Source organism: Coptis chinensis, chromosome 2 (assembly GCF_015680905.1).
Source record: "Coptis chinensis isolate HL-2020 chromosome 2, ASM1568090v1, whole genome shotgun sequence".
Classification (NCBI taxonomy): Eukaryota; Viridiplantae; Streptophyta; class Magnoliopsida; order Ranunculales; family Ranunculaceae; genus Coptis; species Coptis chinensis.
Window position 1 is genome coordinate 92211869 of NC_141457.1, and position 25189 is coordinate 92237057.

The 25189-nt window shown below is 37.8% G+C and overlaps 1 protein-coding gene and 1 pseudogene across 3 annotated transcripts in view; one reads left to right on the forward strand and one right to left on the reverse strand.

The window, feature by feature from the left end:
• Window positions 1-2052: 2052 nt before the first annotated feature.
• Window positions 2053-5396, forward strand: LOC147518967 (uncharacterized). 2 transcript variants are annotated; one of them, XM_086590645.1, is made up of 4 exons: window positions 2053-2643; window positions 2751-3349; window positions 3445-3544; window positions 5153-5396. In XM_086590645.1, exons 1-3 carry the CDS (start codon window positions 2574-2576, stop codon window positions 3538-3540), a joined length of 765 nt encoding a protein of 254 aa, XP_086446771.1. In that variant the 5' UTR covers window positions 2053-2573; the 3' UTR covers window positions 3541-3544; window positions 5153-5396. The 2 variants fall into 2 exon arrangements, with proteins under 2 accessions (XP_086446771.1, XP_086446772.1); XM_086590646.1 differs by having other exon boundaries at window positions 2338-2643; window positions 3448-3544.
• Window positions 5397-8545: 3149 nt separating this feature from the next.
• LOC147518968 (uncharacterized) overlaps window positions 8546-25189 on the reverse strand; it is a 28344-nt pseudogene continuing 11700 nt past the window's right edge. The window contains exon 4 of the transcript XR_015213125.1: window positions 8546-8824. The product of XR_015213125.1 is annotated as an uncharacterized LOC147518968 (transcript). The remainder of the gene's footprint in view (window positions 8825-25189) is intronic.

Here is a 25189-nt window from a genome sequence, read left to right on the forward strand (position 1 = left end):
ATCTTCACAAAAAATCAGTTTATAATTAATTGTTTTCCAGAGTTTTTTTAGAGTTTGTATAAGTAGAGTTTATATAATTAGTAGATTTTTTAAATAATAACTTCTGTTGGACTTAAAGGTGTTAAAAAGGCCGGGCCGGGATCAATCATTAGGCCCTCAAACCATAAAAGCCCTCATGATTGATGGCTGGGGCAGCCTACCCCTATTTTGTATTGAGGGCGGGGTTGAGTAGAGTCGTGACATGAAAACTCAAGCCCTTAATTGGCCTCTCAGTTCTCATTTTTTTTAGGGCCAAACTAGGGCCAAGTCGAATTATACTTTACTAATTTACTTAATTTTTCGGGTAATTTTTTATTTAATTTCATCATACTTTGATTATGTATATTAATTTTAACTTATTATACAAAACTAATTCTTATGTCTTTAGAAGAAAAAAAAAATAGAGACGATACTCTTAAAATATCTATATTTTTCATACTTAACTATGTTGTTATATTGGATTTTCTTTTATGTATGACTTATATACCTATCATTCAATCAATTACAAAAAATACATATGTTATGTTATAATATATCCCCTATTGAAAACTAATTTAGTGAATTTTTTTTTATACAACTTAGATAATTAAATTATAATACATAAATATAATATAAAATGAGGGCCGGTGAGGGCTTAATGAGGGTCGGGCTCATACTTCAGAACCTAAGCTCGCCCCTTATAGGCATGAGAGATGGGCCGGCCCGCGCCCTCAAATATGTGATGACCAATTTTTTAGAGCTAGAACTAGGGCTGTCAATTGGCCAGGCCAAGCCCAAAGCCCAATTGAATCAGAATCGATAAGATAGGAACTTATAACTTAAATGTTGTCCGATAAAACTATTGGGCCAGTTATGGGCATACCCCGTCCGATCCGATAACGGCCCGACCTTAAAACTAATGTTATTTTTTTAGTTTTTCAAATAAATACTATTAAATTTGTAACTACTAAGTATACATAAAATGTTAAGATACTTGATGTATTAGTGTTGTAGTGCCACATATAAGGCTTGGGTTTGAGTCTTACTACACTCTATTTCAATTTTTTTTAGAGAAATAATAAAAAAAATACACTATTTCTATGTAATTTTATTGGATCTAGGTCAGCCCCGAATCTGATCATGTCCAACGGGATCTAGACCGGAATTTAGACCTTCTAAATGTAAATATAATTTGGACGAGACTTTGGACATATGTGAGTCTTGTTCAAGTTCAGCCCGTTGACAGCCCTAGCTAGAACATATAATTTTGAGCTCGGAGACAGATTAAGAGCTTGAGGCCCAAATTATCACCCCTAATTGGACCCACCAAAAAAAAAAAAAAAAAAAAAAAAATTGTCAAAAAAGAGAGAGAGAACATACCTATATGGAGAACCACTGCCCAAGACTAGTGGACATTAATATCGTGAAATTCTCAAGATTAGACATTAGAGAATTCAACCTGAAATATACCCGTTTATCCAAAAATTTCAATGAAATTAGAGACAAAATTCTTGCCTATGCTTAGATCTAGATCTTGGACTACGCATTTTTTTTAAGCATGATTAGTGCAAAGTTACCAAACTGGTAATGTCTTTGTTGTCGGATCTATCTATCGAGAAGCTCGTGACAGCGTCATTAAACTGTCAGACATATATTCTCTTAACCGTGTCTAATAAGTGCTCCATGCCTGTAAAACCTAATGTCTAATGATATGAAATGTGGTTACCAAAAAAAAAAAGATATGAAATGTGAACATGTGGTGGAATTTAAGGGTGAACACGGAATTCATCTGGCGTTGGGAGTTGGGACATTTGGGACTGTACATAACATGCACATCATTTCCCCAATTTCAGTTGTTTTTCAATCTCCCGCTCATCCAAATTAAAACCCCCAGTTGATCCGTCCGCATTTTCATTTCAAAGTACACACCGAATAACCTTTTGGATGATTCAATCATCACTTTTTGGCCACATACCAACAAACACACGGACAAATAATTCCTATAATGTGGAAACCCGAAATCATAAAATTTTCAAACACCAATATGTATGCACAAGCCACAAGAAAAACAATTCTCAAAATATGCCGCATTGAAATGCGCATTCGTGATTGAAAAATATTTGTTATCTATCTATCTTGTTTCACAAAAACTCTCTCAATTCTCTAATTTCACTTGAAATTTCTCAAAGTTGAAAAAACATCCTAAAACTCTCAGAAAAATCGGAAAAATCAGTTTTCAAAAGCAGCCTGGCAAAATCAGATTAACCTGGGTGTGTCGACATGCATACTAAATGATTAATCAGTATCCAACAATTAATTAACATTTAGACAGCTTAACACACCATTTCATAAACAAAATCCCCAAAAGTAACTCAAAATTTTCAATATTACTATTCAATTAGCCGTCGGCACCTTTAATTCCAACTTTCCATTCATTACTTTCTTTTGAAAATACCAAACAAGCCCTTATATATTATTTTATCTCAAAACAAAACAAAAATAGGAGCAACCTACCTGTTCACTGTTCTAGAATCCCAAACACACTCAGAGCAAAGATGCCATCAGGAGCAGCAAAGAGAAGAAAAGCTGCAAAGAGAAAGAAGGAACAGCTTGCTACACAAGAAGGTAATAATATAATAAGCTTTTTTGTTTTTATTATTATTGTTATTGATTTGTTAAGAATTTATCATTTTAAGGATGGCCCATGATTGGTTTATGTTTGTAATGATTAGGAAATGGGGATTCGAAATCTTATGATGAGAAAGATAGTGATAGTGGGTCAGTTAGTTCACCAACTACTTCACATGAACATCAAAATCCATTAAGGAAAGATCAAGGGAAGAGTTTTGAGGTTGTTGGGGATACTGGGGATACTGGGGAAGACTTGGTTGAGACTAAAGAAGTCGATTTCGAGACTAGAGTTATTGATATTGAGGCTGTGAAAGAACCCTATGTTGATTTTGAGAGTAGAGTTGTTAATATTGAGGAAAGATTAAATGGGAATACTTCAAATGAAGTACCAAAGATGGAGGAATTGAGCGAATCAAAGGACGGGGTGGAGAAGCCGGTTCTTGTTGTTGAGACTGTGGAGGTTAATGAGCCGGTTGGGGAAGTTGTTTCGGTGACTGAAGAGGTGGTTGTGAATCCAGTGAAAGAAGTTATTCAAGGTGTTGATGAAGTCAACCCAGCTGAGAAAAGTGGGGATTCGAGTTCGCAGCTGAAGGATGTAGAGGAGAAAATGTTGCCGCAGTTGAATGATAGGAGTGTTGAGACTAGTAATGGAAATGGAGATCGGAAAGAGTCTCATGTTACATTAAGCTCGGATAATCAGGTATGTTATTTAGAATGAGCTAATATTAGTATTGTTTTCAATCTGTATTAATTATTGAATGAGCTGATATTGTGTTTTGTTATTGAATTGATCAGCAGAAAGAGGTAGCTACGGTTCCACCCACAGTACGACCGACTTCATGGAAAAGTTGCTGTGGATTATTTGATGTTCTGGCGGGCTCCGATAGATAAATAGGTAAAAGCATATTTACTGCAAATATATTGTTTGTAACTTTGATGTTCTATGTTCTAGGTTTATGTTAGACGACATCGGCATAATGCTTTCTTGTTAAAGTTGCCCCTTTTCCTTTGCTGAATTGCTTGAAGAAATACTGGAGTCATATATTCAATTACTCCTGATATGTGATAACATTTACAGGTTTCAATAAACATAATAGTTTCTTATTTAACATTAAATTAAATAAAGGAAGCTTCAATACTGGTATACCTCAAGAAGGTGTGGGCCGTTGTTTGTTGATCACTAAATATATTCTCTTTGGTTGGTTTAAAATTGTTGAACTGAGATAAAATATTAACAGTAACTGTAAAAAATTTCTGACCTTAGTACACTTTCCTGTTAGGATAAAATCAGTATCCCTGATCCTGAAGGTTGGAAGGCGTTTTAATGGAAATTTTTGAAAAGTCTTTTAAGTATTGGAGCTTCATTAAGACGAAATTGCATTGTAACATCTGGGAAGTCTGGGTAGAAAATTCAGATAAAAGAGAAAGGTTGTTTATGAGCAAGAGGGGGAAGTTCATGAAAGTAGTTTAAAAAATAAGTTGGCATTCGAAAAGGGAATTGGTTCTTGGAGTGTCTTCAGGGGCCTGCTCCTGTTAAGGATTAACCTTGAAGGCTTGTCTCTTTTTTTGCAAATAATAATAGCCATTTTTTTAGTACAACTTGAATGAAGAAAACAGTTGGGAGGCGGTATAAGATCATAGTTGTATACTCCTATTTGCAATGCAGTTTGGTGTCAAATCCATGGAATAAGAGGTCTGGCTTTGTGTCTCAGGAATGTATGGAAGTGAGATATTATGTGGAGAGTCACCATGTGTAGGGACTATAATCATAGAAGATTCTTGTTCTCTTACGTTTGCTGTATTAGCTTTGGGGTTAAACAATCAAAAGGTTTCTGCTTGAAAGTTATTGAACAATCATTAGACTGGTAAAGTTAGAGATACAAATTTTGAAACAATGTTCAGAATCCTTGAAGTTTTAATCCATTTGCCTCTCATTCACTGATTATATAAACCTCATATCAGATGATAGTCGCTGGTGGACAGAACTCCTAAGAATCTAGTAACACATTTTGTGATTTTAGTACTGGGGCTTTGCATATTTATCACAGTAAAGTAATAAACTGATGATGTCTGCAGTAAGAGTATGTGAGGAGTAGAATCCTTTTAAAATGCTTGACCACCATGCGTCAGTTGTGTAATCCCAACTCCCAAGTGGATTTGTGTGTGTGCAGGGGGTGGGTTACTCATATGGGGCAGTGGGGTCTTTAGTCGATGCATCGCGCTGTAGTGCTCTGTTCTTCTTGTTTTGAGTGTGTTATCAATATTCATTGCTAACTATTACTTCAGTTTTTACTGTAATGGCATTTGTATATGCTTCAACTGTCTAATTAGACCTGTGTTATTATCCCTACTTCCATGCTAAAATACCCTTAAGGTATTCAGTTGAGCATGATTCAAATATTTAGCAACTCATTCTGTAATATCTCATCGTGTGACTTACATACTGTAACTTGAATCATGTTGCCTTGAATTGTTATTGATGCTCTATGGTCTTTTGATGCAGAAATAGAGCAAAATGAGGTCCGGAGATACAAATCAAAGAGCATTGTATCAACAAATGATACAGAACGTTTTGGGAAGTCAAAGAAGTGTAGCTTAAAGGACTTTGTGCTATTTCAGACAGTATATATAAGGTTGTTGTCAAAGTTGTCTTCTGAAGAATAATGTACTAAGGGAGTTGATTGAATAGACCTTGTCATGATGACATTATCGATAGTCTAGTACATTTGGCAACTTTTTTTCTAGCATCAGATTCTCCATTTTCTCCCTTTTATTGTGTAGTTTTTTTTTGTTGGATCTAGCACAATAGACAACTAGATATATTTCTTTTGATTCCAGTGGTTTCATTTGTCTAAAGGTATGCGGCTTTGATACATTACTAGTTGCGTCTATGTCTGACATAGTGACATCTCTAAGTGCCAAGTATTTTCATCAGTACAGTTAGTTGGGCATATTCTTTACTCATAATTTTAGATACCTATCGTTATTGTTAGTGCCTAGTTGAACTCATATTTGTGGAAGTATGTTTTAGTGGTAACTGGTAAGATTGATATACTGAAGCATGCATTTCTCAGATCACTGTAAGCATAGAGTATAATATAGACAAACCCTCTGAATCTTAAGAATGCAGTAGTTAAAACTTAAGAGAGATATGTTTAGCCTTAGGAATTTCAATATCATCTTTTTTTTTGTTTTGGTAACTTCAATATCATCTTTTGTTGCCTTCTATTTCCCAGAGCTCAATTTATTAGTCAATTTAATCAACAAAAGTACACAGTTATAGATTTCTCACTTCCTGGGGGCTGGGGCGTCGATGCAGAAAAACACAGAGAGATACTTACCGTTATTGTTCCTGAAGATTTATTTATGAACTATCTTCTTTCCTGAAGAATACATTGGACTCTTCTTTACAAGGTATATCGATCTGGTACACTCCCATTCACCCGCAGCCCAATGTAGGGTGCACATTTTTGCCGGCGTTTGGTTGAATATCTCTATCACTCACACCTTCAAATAGGAAAAACACACATTTCATGGACCCGCTACATCACGCAACTAATCATCTCCTACAGAAGGTGCTTGTAAATATAGTGACTAGGAAGAACTGAGGTGGAAGTTTCTATAATTAAACAGAGGGCTGTCAGGGAAAAGAAGTTCCTTCTATAATACAGTAGTAAAAGTGTGAAACTGTACATGCATACTTCCTATTCCCTAAAACGAATATCTCAATACTCTTTTCTTTTTGCTAATTTCACAAATCATACATCTTACATGCATCCATGTCAAAACTCAAAATGAATCATTTTAATTAAACATCCCTACATAACAGTATAACACCATTAGAAACTATAAATTAGCCCCGTGATGTGTCTGGTGATTTGGCTATGGAGCAACATCAAACAAGTCTAAAATGTATAAAAAGGAAAGATCATTACACACGTACTCAAGTCTCAAACAACCACGCATCAAGACAATAAAGAAAAACCAAAAGTAATGTATTAAAATGAGAAATATGTTGTTCAACGATAAGAATTTTATAGCATTGGCGCACAACCCTAATCAATCCGTTAAGCCTAAAGAACCTAGAAAAAACCCTAAAACCCTACTTCGTTTTCATCACGAAATACAATGATGCAGTTACTATCCCTAAAAACGAAAAAACAAAGAAAACGCATCTGTTATCCTTGATTTCTTGTTCAAGAGCAGCAATTCTAATTTCTTTACGTTTCAACTCATCTTTCAGGGCTTCAACATCACCTACTTTCTTGTCTAGTTCTGCTATTCTATTCATAAGAGTTTCCGTGTTCCATTCGATAAAACGATCAAGTGTATTAGAAAAACGATCTAGACTTTGCATCAATACTTGTCCCTCTCGATGTTGCTCCTCCTCCCTATTCTCTTCAATAATAGACATTTTTTTAAAAAAAAATGTTTATAAACAACCCTCCCTCCCACTGCCACACCCTCTCTCCCTCTCTTTCTTTGGTTGTTTGTTCCGCCTGTATGTACTACTACTCTACTAGTAGTAGCAGTTTGTGGATACGGAAAAGTGGAAAACGGCCTAGGATATTTTTGGACGTGACTTTGTTGGATACTTGGATGTGGATTGTGGACAAACTGCTGCGGCAATTATTGATATTTTGCTAACTGCATGCCCGATATATAAATGCTCACATTTTGATGGTATTTGATATTTTGATATGCCTTAATTTTAGTAAATTGCCACACGCATTCGGCATTCCACACCTATCAACCTATGTTCATAACTTCATCATATATAAATGTCAAAATTTTCAGTTATGGCAAGCAAGAGATAGCTCGCCATTTGAGAAAACTTTCCATGGCAGAGAAACTTTTTTATGATGATAATTTATCTGAAAATATCATCTAATGTTATTCAATAATAGTTAATTACAGAAAATCTCAAAAAAATAATATAGTTTTCTCCATTTACCTCATCGTACATTTGTAATAATCGATTACATTGAAAATCACTCTAATTTTCGGGTGTAAACAACCCGAAAAACCAATTTTCGAGTGAAAATAATTCGTAAGGACAAATAATCCGAATTTGAAATAAATATTTTCCAAGTTTACCTTTTCTGTCGTTTTGCTATGAACAATGAGTGTTCATACTTTATGTTGATGTATTCATACCCAAATAGGTTAACGTAACTCATACAATTCCAATATGTTGATGTATAAACAATAATTATTGTTCAAGTATAAACAATGATTGTTCATACTCCAATTGGTGTTATTCTTACTGATCATACATTATGTTGATATATGAACATTGATTGTTTATACCCCAAATAGGTATAAACAATGATTGTTCATAGCTCGATCATGTTAAAGCATACCCCAAATAAGTATGAACAATGATTGTTCATATGAATAATCTTTAATCCATAGTTCATGTTGGGGTATGAACAACCCAAATAGGTATGAAATTGTTCATACTCCAAGAGGTGTTCTTACTAATCATACATTATATTGAAGTATGAAAAGTAATTGTTCATACCCCAAATATATATGAACAATGATTGTTCATGTCCCAAATAAATATGAGCAAAGGATTGTTCATATAAATAGTGATTGTTCATAGCTTATGTTGAGGTATGAACATTGATTGTTCATAGCTTATGTTGATGTATAAACAGTGTACCCCCCGCCCAAACCCAAAATACGTATGAACAGTTCATACTATATACACCGAGTCGTTTCGGTTGGGTCGGGCCGTTTATTATTTTGTGTTGGGAGTATACTTGACCTTTCATCTATTCGAGCCGTTTTTTATTTTGCATTAAGAGTATACTTGACATTTCATCTACCCAGTCGTACTCCCCTCCCCTCCCCCCCGCATTTGTCATAGAGAGTCACTCCCTGATGGTTTTTATTTACAAGCATAAACAGAAGAAAAAATGGGAACACCGGGTAATGTGGTTCCAGCATCAACAATGAACATGTTGCCTGACACATATTCTGATGAGTCGTGGATCAAATAACGGACAAGTGATGTAACTATGTAAGTGCCCGGGTCTAAAGTGCCAAATCCCAACTCTAATGACATTCATTCTTTATGCATCAGCCCTTCAGTTATCTCTAATTTGAATAGTCCAAGAGAAATAGAGTTCACTCTGATTTTATGCACACCCAACTCTAATGACATGACCTTAAAACTAGTTTTTGAACCCATTCTATGAACGGGTGCCGTTATATAAATTATTCTGAAAAATATTTGCTACTATGCAGAACTATGAGAGATATGAATGTTATATTGATTGCTCATTCAAATTTCTTGTAATGTGAAAACTCCACTCTCCATAAAAAGAAAAAACTCATCAATGAAAAAACCATTTGATTTTTTTTTGTTGCTGGAAAATAAAAGTTTTATTGAAGTCCTGTGCGAATGCCCAATGAGGCAATGATCATATTGAAGTTACTTGAATAGGAAACATTCTCAATCATATGAAAATAGATATGATAAACACCATTTTCAATGACTATACTTGTCAAGACATTCCGACTACATATAATACATCGTCGATCGGGTGTCGTTGTTTTATTTGTTTTTTTAATGGCTCGGAAAAAATATTTGTAATAATCTTAACATGGCCATTATTTCCCTTTTGATGAGAAAGGGCATTGCTTTGTAAGATGAGCTCGTGCTATCAATAACTTTGTAATTAGAAAAAGACAAACGCTATAGTTGTTGTTGTAATTTAAATTGTTTGCTAAGCAGGTTATTAATTAGATAGAATAAGCTCAAACGCTTGTACGTATCATTTTTTTTTTGTATAATTCTGAAACTTCAAAATTGCCAGAGTGTTAACCTTTAACATTTTAAAAGAAGCACCAACTTGTGATCAAGCATAATGATGAATCGTTGTAACCCCTACCAAATTACATGTCCAAAAACTACATATACATTCTGATCAAACGAAAAGAGACTAACACCATTTCAAATACAGAAAGCCCAAAAATATTGTTGATATACAAAAGGGCGCCTTTGTATCCTATTTAAATATTGGGTTAAGAAAAATTGTAATAGAAGAAACAAACAACAAAAAGCAATTTCATTAGAAGACATGATAACAATAGAAAAACTAATAATAGTATGCTTCTAGCTATGAGGATACGTAGAAGTTTTTTTATTCACAAACTTTTTAATAGTAATGAGGTTTTTATAAAAATAAATACACTGGAAGCCCAATCCATTGAGTGAAAATTATTTTTTTCCTTCAAAATATTCATTAATTTAAAGATGGTCTACATCCAGTTTTCGATTTCTCATTAACCATTCTTTAAGGTTAGTTCATATTCTTTGGGGTTTGATCGATACATTTGCATGCAATTTCCGATTTTCCGTTAATTATTCGTTGGGGTTAGTTAGATGCAGTTGCGACAAGTTTTCGATTTTCTGTTAATTATTCTTTAAGATTAGTCCAATGTATTTGTATTAAGTTTATGATTTCATGTTAATTATTCTTTAAGATTAGTTCAATTCATTTGCCCAGTTTCATATTTAATTATTCTTTGAGGTTAGTTCAATTCATTTGCATGCAATTGCATTCAGTTTCCAATTTCTTGTTTATTATTCTTTAAGGTTAGTTCAATGTATTTGGATCTAGTTTCTAATTTTCTGTTAAATATTCTTTGATGTTAATACATTTACATCAAGTTTTCAATTTCATGTTAATTAATTTTCTTTGAGGTTTGTTCAATCTAGTTGAATCGAGTTTCCGATTTTCCGTGAGTGATTCTTTGAGGTTAGTTCAATGCATTTGAATCCAGTTTCCAATTTCTTGATGTTAATTATTCTTTGATGTTAATTATTCTTTGATGTTAATTCATTTGCATCAAATTTCCGATTTAATTCATTTGATGTTAATTCATTTGCATCAAATTAATTATTCTTTGATGTTAATTCATTTGCATCAAATTTCCGATTTTGCATTAATTATTCTTTGAGGTTAGTTCAATTCATTTGTATCCGATTTCTGATTTTTGATTTCTCGTTTATTATTATTTGAAGTTAGTTCAATGCATTTGGATTAAGTTTCCAATTTTCCGTTAATTATTCTTTGATGTTAATGCATTTGCATCCAGTTTTCGATTTCCCATTAATTATTCTTCTTTGAGGTTTGTTCAATCCAGTTACATCGAGTTTCTGATTTCCAGTGAGTTATTATTTGATGTTAGTTTAATGCAGATATTTGCTTCTCACTTTCAGGCAGTTAGCAATTAATTTTTCTATGTTATTGTCGGCATTTGTTTCATTTAGCTTGGGCAAGAAAATTTTGAGTCGTCCAGCTGTAGATGACCATTTAAATGTAAGAGTGTAAGAATGGCTGTCATTGATATGGCCTATGGGGATCCTAATTTTTATCAGGCATTTACGGTTGAAGCCTTAACCCAAAAAATGAGGTGTTTTGGCCCAGTTGTACACGTACAAAGAACAGCATCTCTAAGACCTCTACTCTCTCATATCCCAAATATATTGACAAAATGAATTCGGCCCGGTCGCAAAGAAGGTGCATATATTGCTGGAATGCAATTCAACAATAGTATTACTACTGCTGACACCAATTTTATTTTGTGAGTGTTTATTGGTGTACAAACTGAACCAATTTAGCTTCAATTGCTGATTATTCATAATAGAAGTTCATGAAACAAACCTACACATGGTGCATTGGTGCGGATACCTTATTCTTAATGACTTCATATGAGCAATAGTCTTCCACTATTACACTACATTTTCGCGAATTAGTTAGTCAGAAATTAATTGAGTGTACAAGTTATTAGCTCAACAATATTTTGAATTTAATCAAAAGTTAAAATGCATACCACATTTTATTTTATTTTTTTTTGAAAGCATATAATTTCATTAATTTAATCAAAACAGTCTTAAGTTTGAATAACCCCCTTCATATATTTGTTTACTATGGACTGAACCTGCAACTCTATTGACTCCTGCACTTGATTATCTAAAACTAAAAAACTAAAAACCAAAAAGACTAATTAGAAGAGCATTTCCCAAAGTGAACTGCCATTGTTGTCATTTTTGCCACTAATGATAAAGTAAAGCTTGTGGAAAAAATGATTGATATTTCACACCAGTACCACTTGCATTCACGTATGAGTGGCACACTTTGTGATCTTCATGGCACAAATGCCAATATCATCCAATCCCCTACAGCAGTATAATGACCTCGAAGTAGCTTTAGCTATAAAGCCACCATATCTTCAAGGTGGTCTAAGCCTCCAAGAGTTACACTCAGTTTATATTGACACCCTCCAAGGCCCTCATTATTGATGCAGAGGATCCATTTTAACCTTGACTAAACATTAAGGCAAGCTTCGAAACATCTATCATGCAACAAATTAACAATCAATGTATCAGGCACATTTCTAAACTTGCATTGCAAGGCAAAATCCAGACTTGAAAGTGAAGAGCTAAAAGTACGCACTAGCCAAGAAGAATGACCAAGTACCGGGCAAGATACTATATTCATCTTCCCCTGTTTGTATTTCTATTACATGCATAGAAGTGATAGAACCGACAGATTGCTATGTTCTCACTTACATGGAAATATAGCAAAATAAACAACACAATGCGGTATCCAACAACCAGCACAAATAAAACCAGTAAATTTGCCCACTTCGCATTAGTATTAGAAGAGATGTCATAAGCACTGCGAAGAGCCTGAATCCCAGAAATTGTCCTCACCTGCCTAACAGCAAAGGAGGTCCCAACATATTCATTCTCCAAAAGCTTGTTAAGCTGGTGAAAATCTTTTGTCATAAATAAGACATGCCCCAATTAGATTAGACCAAACAAAAGGACATTAAAAGTAGAGTCAAAACCAAATTAATAGATCTTCCCATAGAAAAATTATTCTAGCAACACACTAATTTGGATGATAGACAAAAAGAGGACGAAGAAACTAACGTGCTTGATCAACTTGAGAAATTATGCTTCTATTGGTAAATTAAAGAGTAGTGGTTCATGGCATAAGATAACAACTTCCTCTTTGATCAAAAAAAAAACACACACACACTAAAAAAATGAGAGAACTTGATTTTAGTATGTACCTCCATAGACTTCATTTCATCTAGAGCGGCACATATGTCCATCTCAAATTATGGACAGGACCTTGGTGGATTTGAACCACCATCTCTTGGGATGTATTTCACATCCAAGTGCTCTTCTATTGAGCTAAATAACCACTTTAAGATGCTAATTTGCAAGATAACCAAGTTAAAAAGGTAACACACAATAAATATTTATTGTTTGCAGCAGACTGTACCTCCGATTTTTCCTGGAGAAAAGACATCTTACATTCTTACCTTCTGGTAATAATTTGTATGTTGCTAATATATATATAGTCCGGCTCCTAAAAGGACCTTAAATAAGTACCAAATCTAAAACACTCACAACTTCACCTACAAAATGATTTATAACATAATCTTTTGTGCATATGATCTAATAACCATAAAGAACATCTCTACAAAAATTCAACTCGTTGGACAATTTTTAACATTGGCAAAAGATGATTGCAAAAACTAGACATTTCTAGACCTTTATATATATTTTCAAAAGTGGAAAATAATTTTATCTAAGTTAGAGGATATCAAACGAGTTGAATTTTTGTAGTGATGTTCTTTATGGTTAGTAGATCATATGCACAAAAGATTAGGTTATAACTCATTTTGTAGGTGAAGTTGTGGGTGTTTTAGATTTGGTACTTATTTAAGGTCCTTTATCAGGCCCGATCTTAAGTACGTAAATAAAACTTCACCTAGAAAATGAATTCTGACCTAATTTTTTGTGAATATCATCTACTCACCATAAACATCATCTCTACAAAATTTCAACTCATTTGGAAATCTCTAACTTAGGCAAATGATGATTACAAAAAATACTATTTTCTGGACCGTTAGATTTCTTTTTAAAGATGACAACAAAAGATCTAATCATTCAGTGAAACAAAGGAAAAATATAAGACCTTAACATTCAATCTTTCACCATGTCTGTATCTATCAGGGTTGTAAAAGCATAACAAATCAAGAATTAAACTTTAACTTGTGTAGAACACTTGCAAATTGAGTAAGTGGTTGATGTGATATAGAGTGACGAACAGAGATATTACTAAATTGATTTAGATGCTCTTTGAGTTTGTAACCAATGCCACCTGTCCTAAAATGTTTTGTGAATGTGTTCGAGCTAATAATTGTCAAAACTATGAACATTCACTATATGATTTGAGTGGTAGATCCAAAACTGTTAAAAGGTCATCAAGAATTTAAATAAAACTGCACCAAAAGAATTATAATTAATCAAACTTGATAATACAGGAAGTTACCTTGTGAGAAACTTAACCATTTTAGCTTCATAAGGAATGGTTAGTTGAAATAAATTGGCTGCATTTACCATTGAACCTTCTATTGCTAAGAAGAGATAATGTTCTTCCCAGTTCACCCAACACACTTTTCCAAGTCCCCAAGACGAGTTTTTTCAGCTCAATGAGCAGTGCTCTTGTATCTTCGATTTCTTTTATGCACAACACATTTAAAACGATTAGGACAGTTTAAGTGCGTTCAGTATGCATGTTGGCGCACGTGCCAGCGGTGTCATAAATGTGTAGACTGCAAGAGTAAAATCAAGCAACACAATTGACATTGTTAGTGCACGCCACTGACATAATTGAAATTAAAGAGCAAGGTGTCTTTCTACCAAACTTATGGCATGAATATGTATTTTCGAGATTAAAATTGAAACATTACTCATGCCTATCAATATGTGCATACGCAGGATCGCCAAAAACAAAAATTGCTCACTAAAGTTCCACTTAACGGGTATAATGTACAACGTACTATATATGTTTTTGCAATTTAGATAATTTACTTTTTTTTTTGCACTGCAGTACTCTATACAATTAGTTTTTTTTGCACTTTTAGACTATGAGTCAATTCTAGTCGGTCAATGCTGATGTGGCCACCGAAATACACAACGTGTCCGTTCATTTCATTAGGTGGTATTAATAAAGCACATGAGAAACACGTTTTTTTTTCCTAAAAACTGAAAAAAGAAATTAAATACCAAATTCACAACTTTTTCTTCTCCACGAAAACAGTTCACATAAATCCTATTGCATAAACGAAACAAACATGACACAAAAAAACTAAACATGACACTTGCACAAACAAAAACACAAAAACTAAACATGTCACTTGCACACTTGACTGTGAAATTAAAACAAACTTAACACACAAAAACTAAACCTAGAACACCAGCAAACACCACAGCAACACTTCAATCAACACAACCTCTTCTTCGTCATGCTCGTCATGTATACACCAGTAGCATGTAGAGCCAACACAACCTCTTTAACTTGCTGCCTAGATGGTCCTGCTACTGTTGGTGTTGGTGTTGGTGTTGGTGGTGGTGTTGTTGATTGTGTTGATGGTGATACTGCTGCTATTTCTGCTAGCCTGGGTGATCTTCTAAGGCGTCTCTCAAATCCTGGTGGAACTTCTAGACTTGGTTCTCGTATTCTCGTCGGGCTTCACTTCTCTCTCTATTCTCCTCCATCATTTCAATATATTATAACAAATTCCACCACAGTCAGTACAAACTCTCTAACATATCTCATCATCTTCCATCGCAATCTCCATAAATATCCTCCTACTATTATTTGTTTGCATCATTTTTCGAACTGCTTCAACTGATTTCTTGAATTGTTTACTATCTCCCTGAATTTCAAATGCATTTCCCTTCACCATTATTTGTTTTCACTAAATAAACCTAACTATAGTCTGTTTGAGTTCTTACCCAGCAAAAAAAAAAGTATGTTTGAGTTTTTATAGCAATTTAAGCCAATAAATGCATCCAACTGATTAATCCGTTTCTCAATCCTCACACATATTCAAATTTCAAATAATTTCAATTTACAAGACAACATTTATGCATGGTTTATTAGGTGTTGACACTTGTTAGTCGATGTCTTTTCAGTCATACCCATTTTTAATTTTCAAAAAAGGTTAAATGGGCGCGAAAAAAATGGGGAAGGAGAGTAAAATGGGTCACGTGCCTTTCATGTGTTGTTTTCAACTATTGTGGCATACCAAACAGTGATATGATGCCACAGTAGCAAAAAAAAAAAACATATCAGCATTTTTTTACCGAAATTTGGCCCATGGTTGTTACCTGAAAGAAAAACCATTGTACAAAGTACTGCAGTGCAAAAAATAAAGTAAAGTATCTAAATTGCAAAAAGATGTAAAGTATGTTGTACATTATGACCACTGAGTGAAACAACAATTACCATAATACATGCTTATATGGGCATACTAACCAAAAAGCAAAATCATTTCGCTAATCTCTATTCGGTAAGGCATCTCAACGTGAAAATCTTTGAAATTTGGAATTATCCAACGTCAACCATAACTTAATCTAAACATATGAAAGTGTCCCATCAAGAAAAAAAGAAAAATGAGGGGCAACCGCAAGGGAAGGGATGGATTGCATAGCAAAACTTAAGTACTCAATCTTGAACACTTTTCAGCAACTTGATTATAAAATCAAAACCCATAAAAGAAAATTTAACCATTCAAAAAAAAAAAAAAAATGCATGTATGACTATATCAACACAATCAACCACAAAATTGATATCTACTATAACACCCCGGCTTTTCTTTTGTTTCCTAGTATAAATAATAATAATAATAATAATAAATAATAATAATAATGAAAATAGATAATGGATAGATGATAACTATCAGTTAAGGATAAAAGTCCCGTAAGTAATAGATAAGTGTTGTCCTTGTTTTTCGGGGAGTTTTCTCTTGTAGAGTTTTTGGGGAAAAACACAGCGAGAGTTTTATACATAGAAAAAAGGCGGTTTTACTGACAGCAGAAAAGGAAGATTTTTCCTGGTAGCTGGTTGATAGTCGGAGCGCGCTAAAGGTGAGTATATATTTTACTTTTTTTATTTCTCGTTTACTGTAGATTTTCTGATACGAGGAAAAAGATATATATGTATTTACTATTCATATTGTTCGCCTGATACTCTGTTCAGTACAGTATGTCGTAGTGCTAAGTTATATTTTGGATTTCAACGGAAGAACCAGTCTGGTCTCCGAAAGAAAAACTGGTCCGGATCCTTTGTGAAAAAAATCGATAGATCAAGCCATTAAGAATTTATGTAACTTACTTTGTATATCTAAGTATTTAATATGCGTTGTCGCCTTTTAGATGGATGGTGATCGTTAGATTATGGGTGATGTCGGGTTTAGATTCGTTGGTTAAGCTGTTGGGTTGTGTGGGTGAGATGTGGAGTTGGGTGGGTTGTGCGTGGTGAAGTAGAGGTGTTTGTTTGAGAGTGGGAGTGCTGTGAAGCTTGAACAGCCATTTATGGCGTTCAAGCAAGAACCAAACTGTCCGATTTTTGTGTTGCTTCAAGGATTGGTTGTTTGATTTTGTTTTGAGGTTATGCTGTTGGTTGTGGTGGAAGGGTTAAATACTAGTTTGGGTGGGGCTGTTGAAGCTCCAGATAAGCCATTAGTGGTGTCGATCTCGATTTTTACAGTATAAGGGAATCATGAATTTTTGGTATAGGTACACGGGGTTTTTCTCCATGAACCAAACCGCTGGGTTTTTGTTAGATATGGATGGCTGGTGGTGGTTGTATAGGCGGTGGAAACGGTGGTGGAAGTTTTGTGAGGAAGGAGATGAACAGTACATTTCGATTTGGGCTTGGGCCAAATCGGGGTGGGCTTATATGTTTTAACTTTTGGATTTTCAAATTTGGATTTTTAGTTTTAGACTTTGGGTCTTAGACTTTGGGCTTTTGGGTTAGAAGAGTTTGGGACTGGTTAACTGCTGTTGACCCTTGGCAGGTCGACTTTGACTTTGATCAGGGTTGACTTTGACTTTTGACTAGGGTTGACTTTGACCAGTTGACCCAATTTAACCTTTTAACTCGGATTATGATTCGGTCTATTAGGATAAGTCTAGGACTATTAACGTGTTTGACTTTAGGCTAGGACCTTCCTAAATATACTTGTGTACGTGTATTTATTGTTTTGTGTTTTTTCAGTCTTTTACGATACACAACGCTATGACACTTATACATCGGTATATTAATAACGCGTAACCAAAAATACATAAATCAAGATACTCATTTGTTCTCTGAAATGATATATACAATAAAGTTCAATAATGCGTAAACAAATTTACCACCTCTTTTAGAACTCTCCACGCCTCAAGTTTTGGAATTGAGTTTTATGACTGTTGATGTCATTTGTTAGGTGGGCATTTATTGAATGTGCCATAAATGGCCCGTTAGCGTTATATATGGGTATTCATTGAATGTGCCATGAATGACCCGGGTATTCATTGAATGTGACATGAATGACCAGATTGTTTGGACTGCCCTAGAGAGGAACTAAGGTATTCGCCTTGCGGGTTAGTTGTATTATTTGATTATACGAGTGTTTGGGTTTACTTTTGAATACCTAATATAATATCTACATATGTTATATAGAAGTTCTAACTTTCTTTTGCAGGAGGGTAGGACTTAATAACATTTTGTGCAGAGACGCGGTCCTACCCTTATACAGCAGTGGATATCGGTATGTTTTAATTCAATGATTTAGATATTAAAAACGAGTTATTAGAATGAGTTAATATAATGGAAGTTTTGCTTGAGAAGAAACTATGCCAGTTGAAATGACGGAACTACCTGTCTTCCAAGCTGAGAATGATTAAGTTATGGGAAAATATAACGTGATTGTTTGGATAATTAAAGTATGATAATGTTTATATGTGGTTAGTCTACTCATACCAGCAAATTCCATTTTGCTGACCCATGTTTGCTTTGTTTTGGCAACGTGGGTGTGTTCTTGGGAACATAGGTGGAAGGCAGTGGAACCGCGGCGTTTGATTTGGGATTCTTGCCTGGAGCAGTCCCTTAGTTTTCTTTTAGGTCTGATTCTTATTGGAAGGATGTAATAACGTAGTTTTCTTTTCATATGACATGAGAATACGATGTTGAGGACCTGTTATTCTTAGAGTGGTTTGATGTTTTATTGGGACGGAAGATAGACTTTTTATAAAGTAATAAAGAGAATTTTTGGAGATTATTTTTGTTGTTAAGATTCTTTATGATGTGGGTTTTAGGTTTTGACATGTGTTGTATCCACCCCGTCATAGCCTGGGTTTTTAGACAATTGAATCGAGTGATGTTTGATATAGTTATATTTCAAATATTCATTTTTTTTAATTATTTAGAAATTCGGGCTGTGACATCTACCATGTTTGTAAAAGCGGTACCAAGGCTAGATTCAAACATTAACTTGCATAATAGAATTGCGTCAGTGTCTGCATTGCATATCAATGTAACACAATTGCATTAAAGTCAGACCACAATTGTTGCACTACTATTATCAAGGGAAGTTACAGGGATACGATTATCAGGATCATTACCTTCTCTCCAATGAAGAGCTTACAGATGTATAAGTTTAACAAAGAGTAGGCATACTGAAGGTGCATGATGAATCATATCAAAGAAGAAGCTCACATGCCGTGAGAAAGAGCCTTTAATGAACTAACATGTCTTAAAAGGGTGGCTACGCCTTTCCCAATTTTACCCAACTGCCACTGGTATGAGAGTCAAAGTATCCATTTAGACACCAATAGTAAATCATATCAGTTGATCACCTCAGTGACAATTTGGTCACATCACATGCAACTCAAACCAAGCTTCGTCAAGTGGTAATACTCTAGAGATAAAAGGATACCAATATTTTTGCCACCTTCACAACTCTTGGTCAGATTAGTCCACACTACTCTAGAGATAAAGGATACCAATATTTTTGCCACCTTCACAACTCTTGGTCAGATTAGTCCACACTCGACGTAAATATTAAATCCCTCACAGCCCAAATCACATGAGTTGTTTGCAAGTAGATTTCATACTGAAACAGTAAAATCAAGTATTTTTTGTAAATATTGCAAAGAAAATTTGAAGCACCATTGTAGGGGAGTGATATTCTCTATCCAGCACGCACCTAACATGGTGGAAATAACACATCGACCTATGATCCAGGTCGCATCCATGAGCCAGTAGAGTGCTACATACAGATCGCAATATCATGCGAACTACGATAGGAAGTGACACAGATCCCCTATCCATAAGCAATCATGACTAAAGAGTACTTGTACATAGCTTGACCGTCAGCCACTGATCACGGCCGTAAGCTACTTGTACAGACTGCCACTCCACATCATTACAGCAGACCTATGAGAGCAGTTCTCACGTGCCATCCTAATCTCCACCTCATGTTTACAACACCCTTTACACGTGGAGAGCAAGGATGCACACTCAATCTCTATAAATACCTCTCCTATGAACTACGCCAGACCTGATTCTACTCTCCCACACAAAAACCTAAGAGTAAGATACGTAGGTAGTTCGCTCTCAAGTCGAACTCGGTCTCATCCAAAAACCTATTTCAGTCCCCCAGAGACTGTTTGTAAGGGAAAACCAAATCACACCTTTACATTGGCGCCGTCTGTGGGTCTCGATTACTTGAGTAACCACACCATTTCAACAAAAATCTTTAGCCAAAACTCTCAAGCCCACGAAGCATGGCAAGCCTCGAAGCTCAACTCCACCTTCTAGCAGGCCAACTAGGGACAGTGAACGAGCAGATCGCTGAGCTCAGGCAAGAAAACATCACACTCCGCGCACAAGTGGACACCGCGTAACCCATCGAGTCACCGCAGAACAACGACGTCATCAATGTCAGTCAACAGATCACCGAGCTGAACCAAAGGCTCGACAAAAATGCGGTTAAGAAAGATTCCACCCAGATAGTGCAAAAGATGTTGAAAACCTACCGCGCATCTCCATTTGCTGCTGAAGTACTTCACAAAGTCTCTCCTCCGGACTTTGTCCAACCACGCCTCGATGTACGATGGCCGCGACATGCCCAGGCCAGATATAGCACGATATACTCAAAAGTCTTGCACTCTACAACAAGACCGTAGTTCGACCATCTCCGTTCTGCAGACTGTTTTTCCCGGCGAAGTCTAAAAGATGGCCCACTCGATTGGTTCTTCTCCCCCGAGGCGGACTCCATAACAAACTTCAGCGGCTCACCGACTGCTCGCGGCAAACCAACGCATTAATAAATGGCGTAAGAAGGGTGATCTCAATTCACTCTTCCAAATCTTCTTGGCAAGGAGGAAACCTACACTCCTTCCTAAGCCCGGTTCAAAACGTAACTCTTGGACATGGAGAGCGGCCCTCAAAGAATCATTTGCGGCAGGGTTTTCACAACCACCACCGACCCAAAATACCGACCTAACCAGATCGCTCTAAAAGAGACCAGCGAACGCTGGCTGAGTCACGCCGAAAGTAGATAAATACATCAAGGCTGCAGGAGGACCGCAAAAGCGTAACCAAGAAGAAGAAGACACGTATAGGAGAGGTTTACGAGGTAGCATCATCCTCTAGGAAACGACCCCGACAACAAGGGCAACCCTCCAAACCCAAACCAAGAAATGATCGAGAATTCGCTGTGCTCACCAGATCTCCTAGTTACATACTAGAGAAGATCAAGCGAGCTACCTTTTACCGACCAGAGATTAGGCAGCCGGCAGATCGCCCCGACCAGCCCTACTGCGCGTTCCATCGCGCCAATTGCCATGAGACCGACGTCTGGGGGCTCAAGCATTACTTGCAAGACCTGATCGAAGCGGGGCACATCAAGCAGTATACCAATATACCTGACGGCGACTTGCGCCACAAACTCATGGCCCGAGAATCACGGCAGTCCCCACCCCGACGGCGACCATGGGTCGCAAAGTCTCCCCACGCCAGGGCGCTTAGAGAACGCCCCGTCAAGATCGCCGTCGACATCAAGAGAAGTCAGCGAGCACGCATTGCAACCATCCACATGATCACACTCTGGATGATTCCGCCTCGAAGTTCAAGGAAAAAAAAGGCGCGTCGGTGCCCTCCATGAAGTGTACAACTTTTTCTTCACAAGCCGCACTCCGCTTCACACGCAGTTGGCGTAGAACGGGAGACATCACCTTCTCGAGACCGACCTCAACAAGGTCTCCGCCTCCCGCGATAACGACGCGACTCGTGGTCCACGCCAAAATCAAATGACCGGACCGGGCTCAGCGAAGTTTTGATCGATCCCGGCAGCTCTTGCGATATTTTGTTCTACCACACGATCCAAGAGATGAACCTCGCCAAAGTCGGGTCTTCATAGACCCCATCGCACCCCTCTTCGGATTCAATGGCTCCGGGGCGATCCAATAGGAGACATCATACTCCCAAATTTCGGTGGGTTCCCGAAGACAAGGTCGCCTTCAACACACGCTTTCAAATCCTAGATACCAAGTCGCCCTACAACGCCATTCTCTAGACGACGGTGGATACATCGATGCAAGCCGCATTCATCCACATTGCACCAAGTGATCCGCTTCCCCTCGGTCCAAGGGGAATGATGGAGCTTCAAAAAACCAAACTCGAGGCCCATCATTGTAACCAGATCATCGCAGAAGAAACAAGCTCACCGAACCTCCCATCACCGGCCAACAAAAAGAGCCCACTAGCTATACAATGGCCAAAGACTTAGTGGCTGAGGTGTGAACCAGCGCACCAAAACAGAACGTCGGGGGCTCCTATAGAAACTTCTTCCCACCAGCCCGGATCCCGACCGCTACCACGTCAGCTGTCGTACCAGCATTGCAAATCCTTGAGGTCGCCCCAGTGGAAAACGTCGCATGCAAACAAAGTCTCGAGGTCGCACCACCAGCTCTCATCCAACCATCGAGTCGCAAAGACACTACCCGGTTTATTTTGTCACGCAACAAAGCCACCTCCTCGACCCTTTGTCGTAACCACGTAAGACGCCTTAACTCCTACGGCCGTTCCGCCGGTCATCGAACCCAAAGATTGGCAAAGAGCAATCCTCCAAATGAGCACTTAACGCCAAGCAACCAAACACCGACTCCAGAAAAGCAGCAAGTGAATCTGGGAACTGAAGACGACCCTAAACTCGTCTATGTCGGGGCTGACCTCGACCCCACACTTAAAGCTCATCTTGTAAATTTTCTGTCCATGAATAAAGATGTGTTCGCTTGGTCGATATCGACGCGTTCGAATAGACCCTAACGTGGCATGCCACCGTTAAACGTCAATCCCGATGCCAAACCCGGTTCGACAAATGACCTAGAGATCACCATTACGCTTTCAAAAAGCAATCAACGATGAGGTAGATAAACTCAAACAAGTAGGCTTCATCCGAAGGTCGATTACCCGTGAGGGGTCGTAAACATAGTAGCAGTCCCCGAAAAGAATGGTACAGTCCGCTTGTCCGACTTCACCAACGCCAACCAAGAAACTCCAAAGACAGCTTCCCACTACCCGAATCGACCAACTAGTCGACCCGGACTTGTGGGCACGAAATGCTCTCATTCATGGATGCATATAGTGGTACAACCAAATACCACTTTAGTCAAGAAGATCGAGAAGACCTCATTCATCATCGAAAGCAAGGAATTTTTGTTACAATGTTCTCCCATTCGGATTGAAAAATGCAGGGGCGACATATCAACGACTTGTAATTGACATGTTCCAGGACATGTTAGGAGATACCATGGAGGTCTACATCGATGATATGGTTGTCAAAAGCAAGAAAGCAGGCGACCACCTCACTCACCTCGAGCAAGCGTTCTCCAGACTACGATGAACCGGAATGAAGCTGAACCCAGAGAAGTGTCTTTTCGGAGCGTCATCCGGAAAATTTCTCGGTTATCAGGTCTCGCAACGAGGTATCGAAACAAATCCAGACCAAATTCGGCGCTCCTCGACATGCCCGACCCGCAAAAACAAAGAAACAGATACAAAAGTTGTCGTATGGTCGCGGCACTCAACCGATTCATATCGAGCATCGACAAATGCCGAATCGCTTCTACAGATACTAAAGAAAGGCGAACAGTTTTCATGGAACGATCAATGCCACCAAGCATTCTCCACTCTTAAGGAATACCTGACAACACCCCCCGTCTTAGCTAAGCCGACAGACGGAGAAACTCTGGGCCATTATCTAGCAGTATTGGATTTCGCCATCAGTTCGGTCCTATTCAAAGAAGAACACAACTCAGAAAAACCAATCTACTTCACAAGTAAGACACTCACTCTAGCAGAGAGGAATTACTCCCACATAGAGAGAGCAGTCCTTGCTTTGTTATACTCGGCACGAAAATTCAGACCTTACTTTCAAGCTCATCCAATCAAAGTACTTTCGGCGATCTCCGCTGAAGAGGATCCTTCACAAAGAAAATAAGACCACTAGGATGGCAATATGGGCAAAAGAACTGGGCGAGCACCACATGGACTTCGTCCCCCGCGACGTCCAGTATGGTCGTCGCCGCGAGATTTCCTAGCAGATTTTCCAAATGACGACCCCAATTGGAATCGTAAAACGAGGTCGCACCCACCAAAGCGAACATAAAAACAGTCTGGTCCCTCTACGTCGATGGTTCCAACAACCCAGGCGGCAGTGGTATCGAAATCGTTTTAGTTTCCCCCGAGGGAACTATGGTAGAGAAAGCAATCCGCATCGACTTCGCAACTTCTAATAACGAAGCTGAGTACGGCACTAATAATGGGAATGCGGCGCAATCCAAATTTCGGTGTAAAGGAGATCCAAATCTTTAGTGACTCGCAACTGGTCGTTCGCCAGGTCGCAAAAGAGTACACTACCAGTGAAGGTAACCTTTCCAAGTACCTTCAAGTTGTTAATGATTTGTTTCCTTCCTTTAGCGAGCTACGATATTACCATTTTTTGCGCGGACGAGAACCGCCACGCCAGATAGCTTAGCATACTTAGCCACTCGGACACCGAATTGTGCCCCTAGACAACCGACCATTGAAGTGGTCGATCAACCGCCTACCGTTTTAACCATGTCTTGGCAATCACGACTGCGCCCACCACTCTCGAAGATCGATGAGTCAAACATGGATGCAGACCTATTATACAAGACATCCAACACGCCACACTTCCGGATGAGCGCCTCCAAAGCCGTAAAAGTCCCTCACCGCACGAGCTATTGTTTGTTAAATGACGTGTTATTCCGCTAAGTCCGCGGGGAGGACCTCATCCGAGGTGCATTAGTCCGAGCAAAGGTCGGTTAATTTTCGCCGAGATCCATGAAGGAGAGTGTGGCAATCATGCCGGAGGTCGCCATCGGCAACAAAGCGATCTCCCCAGGATACTTCGCCTCGTGATGCGATCGATGTCAAGTCAGATGTCCTCGTGTGTCAAATGTCAAACATTTGGTCACAACATCATCCCGCCAGCCCGCGACCGATTAACATCGCGAGCCCTCGCCGTTCCACATGTGGGGTATGGACATTATGGGACCATTCATCCTCGAAGAGCACCGGCTTCCGCTTCGCCCCTCCGCTAGCCACGATTATTTCACTAAGGGGTCGGCAATTCCGTTGGC